General features: G+C 41.3%; 1 protein-coding gene across 1 annotated transcript in view; it reads right to left on the bottom strand.

Annotated features, from left to right (window-relative positions):
* Positions 1-13,337, bottom strand: part of NLRC4 (NLR family CARD domain containing 4) — a 40,957-nt gene that overhangs the window by 4,652 nt on the left and 22,968 nt on the right. The window contains exons 6-8 of the mRNA XM_005576167.5: positions 11,043-11,213; positions 9,162-9,254; positions 8,313-8,480 (exon numbers count right to left, since the gene is read on the bottom strand). Coding sequence (XP_005576224.3) covers positions 8,313-8,480; positions 9,162-9,254; positions 11,043-11,213 — 432 coding nt within the window. The remainder of the gene's footprint in view (positions 1-8,312; positions 8,481-9,161; positions 9,255-11,042; positions 11,214-13,337) is intronic.

The raw sequence follows: 13,337 nt of genomic DNA, 5'->3' as shown, positions 1-13,337 counted from the left end.
AGAACATGAACAGGGTCTGTGATGGCTTTTTTTTTTTTTTTTCTTTTTTTTTTCTTTTTTTGAGACAGGTTCTGGCTCTGTCGCCCAGGCTGGAGTGCAGTGGCACGATCTCAGCTCACTGCAAACTCTACCCCCCTGGCTCAAGTGATCCTCCCAACTCAGCCTCCTGTGTAGCTGGGATTATAAGTATGTGCACTATGCCCAGCTAATTTTTGTATTTTTAGTAGAGACGGGGTTTTACCATGTTGGCCAGGCTGGTTTTGAACTCCTGACCTCAAATGATTCACCCACCTGGGCCTCACAAAGTGCTGGGATTACAGGCATGAGCTCTCTTTTTGAGAACAGGCTGGAGAGCAGAGTTCAGCTTCGAACATCCAAGTTGAAAGATGCCATTTAACAAAGGGTTTTGTTAGAGCGGGTGAAATTGGTTGGGAGTGGTGGCTCATGCCTGTAAGCCCAGCACTTTGGGAGGCCGAAGCAGACAGATCACTTGAGGTCAGGAGTTTGAGACCAGCCTGGCCAACACGATGAAGCCCCGTCTCTACTAAAAATACGAAAATTACCCGGTGTGGCAGCATGGACCCGTAATCCCAGCTACTCAGGAGGCTGAGGCAGGAAAATCACGAGATTCGGAGAAGCAGATAGAGAACAGAGAATCCCGGGAAGCAGAGGTTGCAGTGAGCCAAGATCGCGCCACTGCACTCCAGCCTGAAACAAAACAAACAAGCAGGTGAAATAGATACCTGAGCTAGCAATGATTTTTATGTTGTAGTCTCAGATTGCTGATGGGTAAGAAACAAAATTTTGGGAGTCGAGCAAAACATGGCAAAGCTTGGAGATCAAATGCAATCTCTGAGGAAGAAGACCAGATAGTCTAGACCAAGCTTTAAGGAAAACTAGGAACATTTAATATCTGGGTAGAGGAATCGCCATTGAAAAGAAGACTTAGAAGTAGCCAAGGTGGCATGGAGGTCAAGAGAATGTTTTGAAAAGAAGTGAGTGCTCAGTGTCAACTCCTGCAGAGGAATCAAGTAAATTAAACACTTCTGAAAGTGTCTATTGAAATTCAGCCACATTGGAGGGTTGTAGAGAGTCATGCAATGAGTAGGAAGTAGGAGATGGTCAGGAAGTGGAGATGTCATAAGGGTACATCAAATTTGTTTTAGAGCTTTTACCTTGAAGGAGAGGAGAGATAGAATGATAACCAAAGAAGGAAGATAGGACTCAGGGAGAGTTTTATTTAAAATGGAAGAGATTTGAGCAACTTTAAAAACTGACAGGAGGGAGCCAGTAACAAGAGGCACAATCAATAAAATGATGTCCCTGAACCGGAGTGAGGGTGAGGCTGGCATCTCAAGCACTGCTAAAGAGACTGTGCTTAGGTAGGAGAAGAGAAACCTACTATCAGCTCCACAGGAGAAGGAGAGAAAAAATAACAATCACATCCTCTGTGAAATAGGAGACGCTGAGTACTGATTGAGGAGAAAAAAGTGTGAAATAGTTTACATAGAGTGTTGAATATAGAAACACAGTAAGATTGCCAGGAAATATTAAGAGAGATTGTGTTTATTCGTTGTTTTTTGTTTGTTTGTTTCAAGACAGAGTTTCACTCTGTATCCCAGGCCGGAGTACAGTAGTGCGATCTCAGCTCACTGAAACCTTCGCCTCCCAGTTTCAAGCAATTCTCCTGCCTCAGCCTCCCGAGTAGCTGGGATTACAGGCATATGCCACCACGCTTGGCTAATTTTTGTATTTTTAGTAGAGACAGGGTTTCATGTGGGCCAGGCTGGTCTTGAACTCCTGACCTTGTGATCCACCCGCCTGGACCTCCCAAAGTGCTGGTATTCCTTCCTTCCTTCTTTCTTTCCTTCCTTCCTTCCTTCCTTCCTTCCTTCCTTCCTTCCTTCCTTCCTTCCTTCCTTCCTTCCCTTCATTCCTTCTTTCCTTCCTTTCCTTCCTTCCTTCTTTCCTCCCTCCCTCCCTCCCTTTCTTTTTTTTTGAGACTGGGTGTCACTCTGTCACCCAAGTTGCAATGCAGTGGCATGATCACAGCTCACTGCAACCTCAACTTCCTGAGCTCAACTACCAGCGTATGAAGATTCCAATGTCTCCATATGCTTGCCAACAACACTTGTTATTGTATATCTTTTAATAAAAAATAATAACCATCCCTAGTGGGTCTCAGGTGGTATCTCATTGTACTTTTGGTTTACATTATTACCCTAATGATATTGATTATGTTTTCTGGTATTTACTTTGCAATTTAAATATCTTCCTTGGTGAAACGTCTGTTCAGATTCTTGCCCATTTTACAAATTGGGTTATTTGTATTTTTATCAGTGAGTTGTAAGAGTTTTTTGTTTTGTTTTCTGTGGTTTTTTGTTTTTTTGTTTTTTTTTTTTGAGACGAAGTCTCGCTCTGTCGCCCAGGCTGGAGTGCAGTGGTGCGATCTCGGCTCACTGCAACCTCCGCCTCCCAGATTCAAGCCATTCTTCTGCCTCAGCCTCCCGAGTAGCTGGGATTACAGGCATGTGCCACTACGCCTGGCTTATTTTTTTTGTATTTTTAGTAGAGACGGGGTTTCACCACATTGGCCAGGCTGGTCTCGAACTCCTGACCTTGTGATCCACCCGCCTTGACCTCCCAAAGTGCTGGTATTACAGGCATGAGCCAGGGCACCCGGCCATAAGAGTTTTTTATATATTCAAGATGGAAGTCCTTTATCAGATAATGTGATTGGCAAATTTTTTTTTCACATTCTATAGGTTGTATTTTCTTTCTCTCTCTTCTCCTTTTTTTTTTTTTTTTTGAGACTGGGTGTCACTCTGTCACCCAAGCTGCAATGCAGTGGCATGATCACAGCTCACTGCAGCCTCAACTTCCTGAGCTCAAGCCATCCTCCCACCTCAGCCTGCCAGGTAGCTGGGACTGCAGGCGTACATTGCCACACCAAGTTAATTTTTTGGAGATTGGGTTTTGCCATGTTGCTCAGACTGGGCTCGGACTCCTGGGCTCAAGCAATCTGCCCACTTCGTCCTCCCAGAGTGCTGGGAGTACAGGCGTGAGCCACCGCACCCAGCCAGATTTCCTTAGTTTTGACCAAATGTCTTTTTTTCTGTTGCAGGAACTCATCCAGGTTAGCACATTACATTTCATCGTCATGTCTCTTTAGGTTCCTCATGCTTACGACAATTTCTCACAATCACCTTGGTTTTGATTTCCTTGACAGTTTCAAGGAATACTGGTCAGTTTTTTGTAGAAGTCCCTCAGTTAGGATTGTTTGATATTTTTATCATCATTAGATGGGGGATATGGATCTTTGGGGAGGAAGATCATAGAGGTAAAGTACTATTTTTGTCATGTCATATCTAGGTACATACTATCAACATGAATTACCACTGTTAATGTTGACCTTGTTCACCTGACCGAGGCAGTGTCAACAGCTTTCTCCACTGTGAAGTTACTATTTTTTGCTGCCTTTTGCAGCATGCCACAAGTTTTGATATACAGCATTTCTTACCATTCACTTCTAAATATTTTCGTTGAAATTTGCCAGCATGAACTTGTATTTATCTCCCAAAGTTTGCAGTTTTTCCCCTGCATCCTGAGTGTAGTTATGAAATTCTAAAAAGGGAAATTTAAGGACAATCCAGGCCTGGAATTTTGTCAGGAAAGTACACCCCATCTACTGTATTTCATTTCATACCTCACATTCCACATCTCATGTTCTCCCTGCATCTCATTAGGTAGTCTTTCTTTAATTAGACTGTATCTCTCATTATACTCTTCATTTCACCATTGCATCTATCACACATCCATCACTCAAAGTCATTGCCTGAACTGACTCATGCTACTGTGGGCCATGAGAATTTCAGCTGTTAAAGACAAGAATGTTTGCAGGGATGGAAGATGGAGTTGAAACTAGGTAGGAAGGGAAGTCAAAATAGAAAGGGCCTGAAAAATAGGTAGAAGGTAGTGGGATCGACAGACTGGAAGTCCCAGTGAAGTAAAAGAACTGGTGATTAGGAGTGGATAGAAATACAGGAGGTTGTGGTGTGAGAATGGGATATCTGCATTTATTATTTTGCAGGTAGAACAATTTTAAGTGGCTTATCATAATCTAGTCATTGCATGCTCATAGAATGAATGGATGAAGGAGAATGGAAGGTAAGGTCATTGAAGAGGAAGGTCCATTAGCAGAGCATAATAGCCTCTAGTCCCAGCTACTTGGGTGGCTGAGGAAGGAGGATCCTTTGAGCCCAGAAGTTCAAGGCTAGTGAGCTGTGATCACATCTCTGCACTCCAGCCTGGGCAACAGGGAGACCCTGTCTCGAAAGAAAGAGAGAAAGAGAGGGGGGAGGGAGGGAGGGAGGGCGAGAGCAAGGAAGGAAGGAAGGAAGGAGGGAGGGAGGGAGGGAAGGAAGGAAGGAAGGAAGGAAGGAAGGAAGGAAGGAAGGAAGGAAGGAAGGAAGGAAGGAAAGAGAGACAGAAAGAAAGAAAGGAAAGAAAGAAAAGAAAGAAAGAAAAAGAAAGAAAAGAAAGAAAGGGAGGGAGGGAGGGAAGGAGGGAACATACTGCTTTCACTGTATCCCATAGGTTTTGGTATGTTGTGTTTCCATTTTCATTTGTCTCAAGAAATTTTAAATTATCTATCTATCTATCTATCTATCTATCTATCTATCTATATATATATTTTTTTAATTGTAGAGATGACATGTTAGCATATTGCCCAGGCTGGTTTCAAACTTCTGGGCTCAAGCAGTCCTCCCACCTTGGCCTCTCAAAGTGCTGGGATTATAGTCATGAGCCACCACACCCAGCCTATTTCAAGAAATTTTTCAATTTCCTTCTGAATTTCTTCATTGGCACACTTGTCATTCCAGAGCATACTGTTTAATTTCCATACGTTTGTATAGTTTCCAAAGTTTCTCTGGTTATTGATTTCTAGTTTTATTCTATTATGGTAAAAGAAGATACTTGAATCAGGTTTCAATGTGGGGCGATTTTTAAAGACTTATTTTGTGGCCTAACATGTGGTCTATCCTTGAGAATAATCCATGTGCTAAGGAGAAGAATGTGTATTCTGCAGCTGTTGGAAGAAATGCTCTATAAATATCTCATAGGTCCATTTGGTGTATAGTGCAGATTAAGTCTGATGTTTCTTTGTTGATTCTCTGTCTGGGAGATCTGTCCAATGCTGTAAATGGGGTGTTGAGTCTCCAGCTATTGTTGTATTGGGTTGTATGTCTCTCTTTAGCTCTAACAATATTTGCTTTATATATGTAGATTCTTCAGTGTTGGGGGCATATATATGTGTGTGTGTGTGTGTGTGTGTGTGTGTGTGTGTGTGTGTGTGTGTAGTCTGTGTGTATATACATGTATATGTGTGTATATATATGTGTGGGTATAATATGTGTGTGTGTGTATATATAATGATTATATCTTCTTACTGAATTGCCTTTTTTTTTTTTTTAAGAGACAGGGTCTTTGTCACCCAGGCTGGAGTGCAGTGGCACGAGCATAGCTCACAACAACCTTAACCTCCTGGGCTTAAGGGATTGTCTCCCTCCTCAGTCTGCTAAATTGCTAGGACTACAGGCATGTGCCAACACTCCCAGCTAATTTTTTTTGTTTGTTTTGAGACAGAGTCGCGCTCTGTCGACCAGGCTGGAGTGCAGTGGCGCCATCTCGGCTCACTGCAAGCTCTGCCTCCCAGGTTCAGGCCATTCTCCTGCCTCAGCCTCCGGAGTAGCTGGGCGCCTGCCACCACGGCCGGCTAATTTTGTGTATATTTAGTAGAGACGGGGTTTCACCGTGTTAGCCAGGATGTTCCTAATCTCCTGACCTCGTGATCCGCCCGCCGCGGGCTCCCAAAGTGCTGGGATTACAGGCTTGAGCCCCTGCGCCCGGCCTAATTTTTTAAAAAAGTATTTTGTACAGACGGGGTCTGCCTGTGTTGCTCAGGCTGCTCTTGAGCCCCTGGCTGCAAGCAGTCCTCCCACCCCAGCCTCCCAAAGCACAGGGATTACAGGTGTAAGCTACTATGCCCGGTTCACAAATTCTTTTTTTAAAAAAACTGAGGGCCCGGTGAGGCTCTTGCCTGTAATCCCAGCACTTTGGGAGGCCGAGGCTGGTGGATCACTTGAGGTCAGGAGTTTGAGACCAGCCTGGCCATCATGGCAAAAGCCCATCTCTACTAAAAATACAACAATCAGCCGGGTGGTGGAGCGTGCCTGTAATCCCAGCTACTAGGCTGAGGCAGGAGAATCACTTGAACCGGGGAGGCAGAGCTTGCAGTGAGCCAAGATCAAGCCACTGCACTCCCGCCTGGGAGACAGAGCGAGACTCTGTCTCAACAAATAACAAATTACAAATTATTGCCTAGCTCAGTTTATTTCATTAAGCACACCATCTCCTTCTCTGGTCTCAATGGCCAGCCTTGGGAGTGGACAAAGTAGGCAGCTACCTAAAGATTTAAAGGATGCTAAAAAACCTCAACCTAAAAACGCCTCCCCAACATGAATTCTAAATCTATATATTCTCCAAGGGCCTCTTGGAAAAGACACATCCTTTCCAACTCACTTAAGGTATGAGGTTACCTAAGAGGGATTATTTATCAGCTAGCTAATTAGCCTGTCACAGAAGCCACCTGACTCTAGTATAACCTAAAATAGAGGAAGGGCCTGAAGGAATGACACCAGAATGATGTGAGTTAATGGGTTGAGGGAGTGGATGGACGTGAAGTTAGGAATTAAAGGAAGGAAAGATCCAGAACTTGAAGCACCATTAGGAAGGCAAACCCTCGGGCAGCCTAAGGACTTAGGTATGAATCTCCAGGAAAGAAGGTTCTAAAAAGAGCAGCAGATGGGAGTTAATGTTTAATGGGTACAGAATTTTAGTTGGGGAAGATGAAAAAGCTCTGGAGATGGATGTTGTGACGGTGGCACAATAATATGAATGTACTTAATGCCACAAAGCTTTTACACTTAAAAACAGTTTAAATGTGGCCGGGCACGGTGGCTCACACCTGTAATCCCAGCACTTTGGGAAGCCGAGGCGGGTGGATCACGAGGTCAGGAAATGGAGACCATCCTGGCTAACACGGTGAAACCCCGTCTCTACTAAAAATACAAAAAAAAAAAAAAAAAATTAGCCAGGCATGGTGGCAGGCGTTTGTGGTCCCAGCTACTCAGGAGGCTGAGGCAGGAGAATGGCGTGAACCCAGGAGGCGGAGCTTGCAGTGAGCCAAGATCGCACCACTGCACTCCAGCCTGGGCGACAGAGCGAGACTCCGCCTAAAAAAACCAAAAAACAAAAAAAAGTTTAATAAATTGTATGTTACATAAACTAAACACATTCTAGACAATCTGTAAGAGAAATGAAGGTGATAGAGGCTGTCTTCATAAGTCCTTGGCTTTAGTATGATAGCCTCCAAGTTGACCCTGATGAGCCTGACCTCTTTGTATTCATGTTTCCATATGCTGGATTGGAATAACTTGTGCAACCAGTGGGATATGTCAGAAGTGACCAGAAATGAGTGGGCTGCCGTGTTGTGCAGACACTCACAGCCTGTGAAGAGGTCTAGTGATGAGGACGTGAGGCCTCCAGCCAACAGCCAGTGTTAACTTGCCAACCATGTGAGAAGTTACCTTGGAAGGACATCCTCCAGCAGCCCCTCTCATGAGAGAGGTCAAGCCAGAGCTAACCTGCTGAACTCCCAAGTTCCTGAACCACAGAAACTGTGAGATAATGGTTATTGTTTTAAGCCATTATGTTTTGAGGCCATATGTTATGCACAGATTGAAAACTAATGCAGAGAGTATGAGGGCTTCTTTCATCAACTGCCTGAGGTTGGTGGTGCCTTCAGTCATTTATATAGATCTATTTGTTTCTGGAGAATATTACAGTTATTTAAAGATATTTGGTGACTCTATTTAGATACAGCTACATTCACCTTTATATATAGTGTTGAATACCCAATAAGTAACTTGAAAATATTTCCTGATATTGGAGGGAGGGGCGTTGCTGAATTTCAGAAAGTTAAGGCTAGTAAGAACTATGACTAATATAATACATCTTACTGGATACTGTGAATGCTTTCCATTTAATTCTGTAGGTAAAGGGCTTACAACCTGAAGGAAGGCCGGTGTTTTAAGTCTTCTTACTCTAACATGAATGAATTCCTTAGACATACTTATATTTAAAAAAAAAGAGGAAGCAAAATAAAATAAGGGGGCAAAATAAGCAAAGCCAACTCAAGAACTTTTTAAGGGCCAAATCCATTTATCTTGGCTCGGTATGTGTGTACTTACCTAAAATTCTAATCTCTGTATCTGTGAGTCTCCAGTTTTTCAACCCAAGCTTGACGAGTTGTGGGACCTCCTCCAAATGTTTCAACAGGCTGGTCAGGCTGCCTTGCACATCACAGCCCCAGGGCAGCATCAGTGCAGTGAGCTGTTCTAGCACGTTCAGCCTGTCAACTGGAAGAAACAAAGAGCAGTTCAGGGACTGGATGATCTCAAAACTGAGGAAGAACGAAGGGATGTTGGGGAAGGAATGATCGTTATGTTTGGTGGCTCTGTAGCCTACTCAATCTGCAATGAGAATCTACTTAATTTTTGGTTATTTTTATGGAAAGTGTTCAAGCTTATACAAACATTATGCAGAAGAATATAATGAAACTATATATACTAATAAGTCACTTTTCAAAAACATTAAATCATGGGCAATCTTGCTTAATCCTGACCTAATTCCCCCGGTATTATTCTAAAGCAAATCATGGACAGTATGAATCAGTTCTTTCCTTTTTTTTTTCTTTTAACCATAATCACATATCACTGTCACACCTAAAAATCCATATCACCAATTCCTTAAGCAAATTTGTCTTGCACATCAGCTACTCTGACAGTTGCCTCCTCAAAGGAGGAAAGCAGGTGGGATCCCGCCTCAAAGTGCAGTGAGCATATGTAAACTGGTGACTTAAAAGACATGGGCCTGTGTTTGTTAAGGGCAGTTTAGGAAAGGCCTAAATGATGTTCCTAAGGAGGGTGCATCTAGTAAGGCACACATGGGTATAAAAGACCTCAGGGCCCAGGCTATGTATTTCGACTATCCAGTACACATATTCAAGCATCTGATTTTGGCTGAATTGTCATTCTTACTCAGTTCATGTAGAGCTTCATTTCCATATTTTTCCAGGTAATTTTCTGATAAATCAAGAATGCTCAGTTTGACCAAATTGTGAAGATTCTGAGCTGGGAAAAAAAGTAATCCAAAATAAAAAAGTTTTCAGGTAAATATAAATGTATTTTGAAGTATCCTTAGAATAATTCTGAGTTCTTATCTTTTCTGCTAATGGTAATGCAAATCATAACTTGCCTTGGTTATTTTAATTATTTCCAAAGGCACTGGCATAGGCATAACCCTCAAATCCCATGTTTATGACCAAATGGGCAAATAGTCATTGGTCCTAGGTTCTGATTAATAAATTCCAGGTCACATAAAGCCTAAAGCAGCATGGGATGTAGTTGTTATGTCATCATGGAAAAATCTCTAAGCCTCAATGTCTTCCTCTATAGAATGAGGTAGTTGGACCAGATAAAATATAAAGTTGCTTCAATTATAAAATGTCCTTAATCATACAGGAGAAACAGGAACAACAACAACAAAAATGAAATGAGCTGGTTTTGTGTACCTCAACTGAGATGATTTTATTGACATAATTGTTGTGATGTTAATAATAAAAACCTAGTAAAAATAAAGATGAGAAAAAAGAAAACAAATAGCAAAATGGCAGATTCAAATTTATCCATATCAACAATTACATTAAATCTTAATGGACTAAACACTCCAATTAAAAGGCAGAGATAATCAGATAATCAGAACTTTTTTTTTAAGCAAGACCCAGTTTTATGCTATGTACAAAAGATGTATTTGAATAACAAAGACATAAATATGTTGAGGTAATGGAAAACTATTTTGTATGCAAACATGAATTATATAATGGTACCAGTCTAGCTAAGAATTGCTTAGTTCTTTTCTTCACATGTTATCACTCTTGCTTAATCTAGGTGAAGTTTTTTCTGTCAAGGCTAGAAAAATCTCCTTTTTAAAAAAATCAGACAAGTTTTTCATGAATATGTACTCTTGTTATAATATTGGCTATTATTTTTAATCAATCATATGAGCCCTTTTCTTAAAGTATCTTCTGGGTTGTGTGCTCTACAGTAAAAAACCTGCTGAACTTCTCTTTAAAAGAGTACATTTGCGATTTCCAGTTCTAAGCCTGTCTCTGCCCAGCAGTAAGCAGAGAAATAAAGGCATGTGCTCATTGTGCTCATATTCCCAGTACTTGTCTAGCCTTTTTCAACTGTGGGTTTCTCTAGCTGTAACTTTGTATTAGTATACAAATGGCTTCCTTAGTTATCTTTAGAGACTCCCAGAAGTTATATAGTTTAACTTTAAAAAGATTATACCACTCTTTTCCAAAATCTAAATTTTAAAATATGTCTGAATTACACATGTATAGTTTATCCAGAAATATGCAGTAAGTTTCCCCATACTCGATATGCATCCCTTTGGGAACTCAGAAGACTCAATTGTCACATTAATGCACATTAACTTCATCTTAACAGGGCAATGGGTAGGAATTAGAGGCCTGAGATCATTTAAGAAAATCTTTATCTCTCACTTCTCAATCATTTATCCATTCATTTAAATGTTTATTAGGCAGTAAATTATATGACAGGTTGTGTGGCAAGTTTCAAGCACCTCTTTCTTATTTTCTTCCTTTTCACTTTCTCTAAAAGTTACATCTTCAGTTATTCTGAAATTATCCCCTATTATCCATCAATAGTTGATTTTAATTCCAATATGGAGAAAAATCATTAAAAACAATCTGCTTATTATCCAGAAGTTTTTATTATCTTTTCCAGTTTTCCTTAAAATTAAATTTCCATTTGAGACATTTAGTGTGAATTAGTATAATAGTATCACATGTTCTGTTATACCGTCCTCATTCAGTTAATGGAAGCAACAGTTACCTAGGATTTTCACTGCATTTGCAGACAAGCAGCAGGAGACTAATTGAATTTCTTCAAGGTCACAGGGTTCACTTGACAGAGACTTGACTATGTAATCCATTCCCTCTCCAATGTCAGACAAGTGGGTCAAACGAAATAAACACATCTTCTTCAGATTTTTCAGGCCTTCAGCTGAAAAAAGAGAAAGGAATGCATTAGGATACCAAGTTAATTCAATTTAAGCATAGATTAATGAACTGAAAAGAAAGCAAAGAATAATTGTGCAGAGACCTTCCCATGTTCTTCCTGCAGCAACCTTAAGCTACAAAGAGTCAAAGAGAGCTGTTCTTCTTTCAACTCTCACTTTCCAGTCTCTTGGACCACACAAAAATCACTTATGTGGAGGTTATTCTCTTAGTAGCATAAGAAACACTATCGTAAATTTGTAATTAATGGGCATCAATGTATACTCTTACGACAATTCTTTAGATGGATGAAGTGTTCTAGAGCACTCTCCTTTCAATCTTCTCAAAAATCTTAAACAGCGGGGGGCTGAGTTCAGGGGGGTAGCATGGGGACTTGGTCCTTGGAGTGCTTCTAGTGCAACTGTTCACAGCCTCAAAACTCTTGCCTGGGACTCATGATATGGGGCCTGCCTGATGCTTTAGAATGAAGACCACAAGTCCCGCCTGATGCTTTAAAATGAAGACCACATCCACTGCAGTGTATTTAACCAGAAAAAAGATTTACCTTATATCAACAGTACAATTGGAAACATTCTGAAATGTCCCCCATTCTTAGGTCTAAAGCTAATGTGCAGTTTAGGATTGGTTAGGCCTTACTTTGTGTCATTAAAATATTGCCTTATCTTGATGGTACTGTAGCCTACAGGAAAGAAATACATGATTTTAATGGCCAGGCACGGTGGCTCACACCTGTAATCCCAGCACTATGAGAGGTAGTGGTGGGCAGATCACCTGAGGTCAGGAGTTCGAGACCAGCCTGGCCAACATGGCAGAGCCCCCATCTCTACTAAAAATACAAAAATTAGCTGGGTGTGATGGTGCACACCTGTAATCTCAGCTACTCGGGAGGTTGAGGCATTAGAATCGCTTGAACCCAGGAGGCAGAGGTTGCAATGAGCTGCGATCTCGCTACTGCACTCCAGCCTGGGCAACAGAGCGAGACTCTGCCTCAAAAAAAAAAAAAAGAAAAGAAAAGAAATATATGATTCTAATAATATCAATCTTGCAGAGTTTTCAGGAAGGTTGCAGATAATGTATGTAACATATTTAATGTGGCACATAGTAAGTGCTCAATAAATGTTCAATAAATGTTCATTGTTGTCATGGGAGTACATACAGGTTGGAGGTTGTGAGCATGACCTGAGCTTTGCAGTCAGTTCCTGGATCCCCTACTTAATAATTATAAACTTGGACAAGTTATTCAATCTTTTAGCTTAAGCTTTAGGGATCATTATATCTATGTACTAGGACTGTTGTGGGGATTCAGTGGAATGAAGTATATAAAACTGCCTAGGCTAGTGTCTAATCTATAGCACAGTAACTCTTTAATAAAGAGTAAATTATTACTAATATAATTAGACTGGTTTAGTCAAGTTCATATTTTGATTCCTTAATAGCAGAAGCAGGCTGTCCTAGAGAGGTACTTTTTGACCTCTTTCTGCCAGTTGGTAATATCTTGAGCAAGTCAATAAGCTATTTTAGGTTCCAGTGGAGTTTTCTGTGAAATGAATGAGTTGAATTAGATGCTCTCAATCCTCTTCCAGCTCTGATTTTCTGTGTAATTTATACACATGCAATAAATGTTTATTGAACACTGAATTAATTTGATTATTCTCATGTAGGCCATATAAAGAAAAGAAGTCAGCCATATTTTGCTTTTGTTTTTGTTTTTGTTTCGGGATGGAGTCTCTCTCTGTCGTCCAGGCTAGAATGCAGTGGAGCAATCTCGGCTCACTGCAACCTCCTCCTCCTGGGTTCAAGTGATTATCCTGCCTCAGCCTCCCAAGTAGCTGGGATTATAGGTGCATACCACCACGCCCAGCTAATTTTTGTATTTTTAGTAGATATGGGGTTTCACCATGTTGGCCAGGCTGGTCTTGAACTCCTGAACTCAGGTGATCCACCCGCCTTGGCCTCCCAGAGTGCTGGAATTACAGGCGTGATACACCGTGCCCAGGCTTCAGCCATGATTTGATTATAGGATAGAGTTGTCTTTCGGCAGCAAGCAGAATAAGAAAGAACAAGGTGAAGGGAAGAGAGGAGCCTTTTAGTGAGGACTCAACTAGGGAAA

The sequence above is a fragment of the Macaca fascicularis genome, chromosome 13 (genome assembly GCF_037993035.2).
Source record: "Macaca fascicularis isolate 582-1 chromosome 13, T2T-MFA8v1.1".
In the NCBI taxonomy this organism is placed as follows: Eukaryota; Metazoa; Chordata; class Mammalia; order Primates; family Cercopithecidae; genus Macaca; species Macaca fascicularis.
The sequence above is the reverse complement of the archived record's forward strand: the minus strand, read 5'-3'. Positions and strand labels throughout refer to the sequence as shown.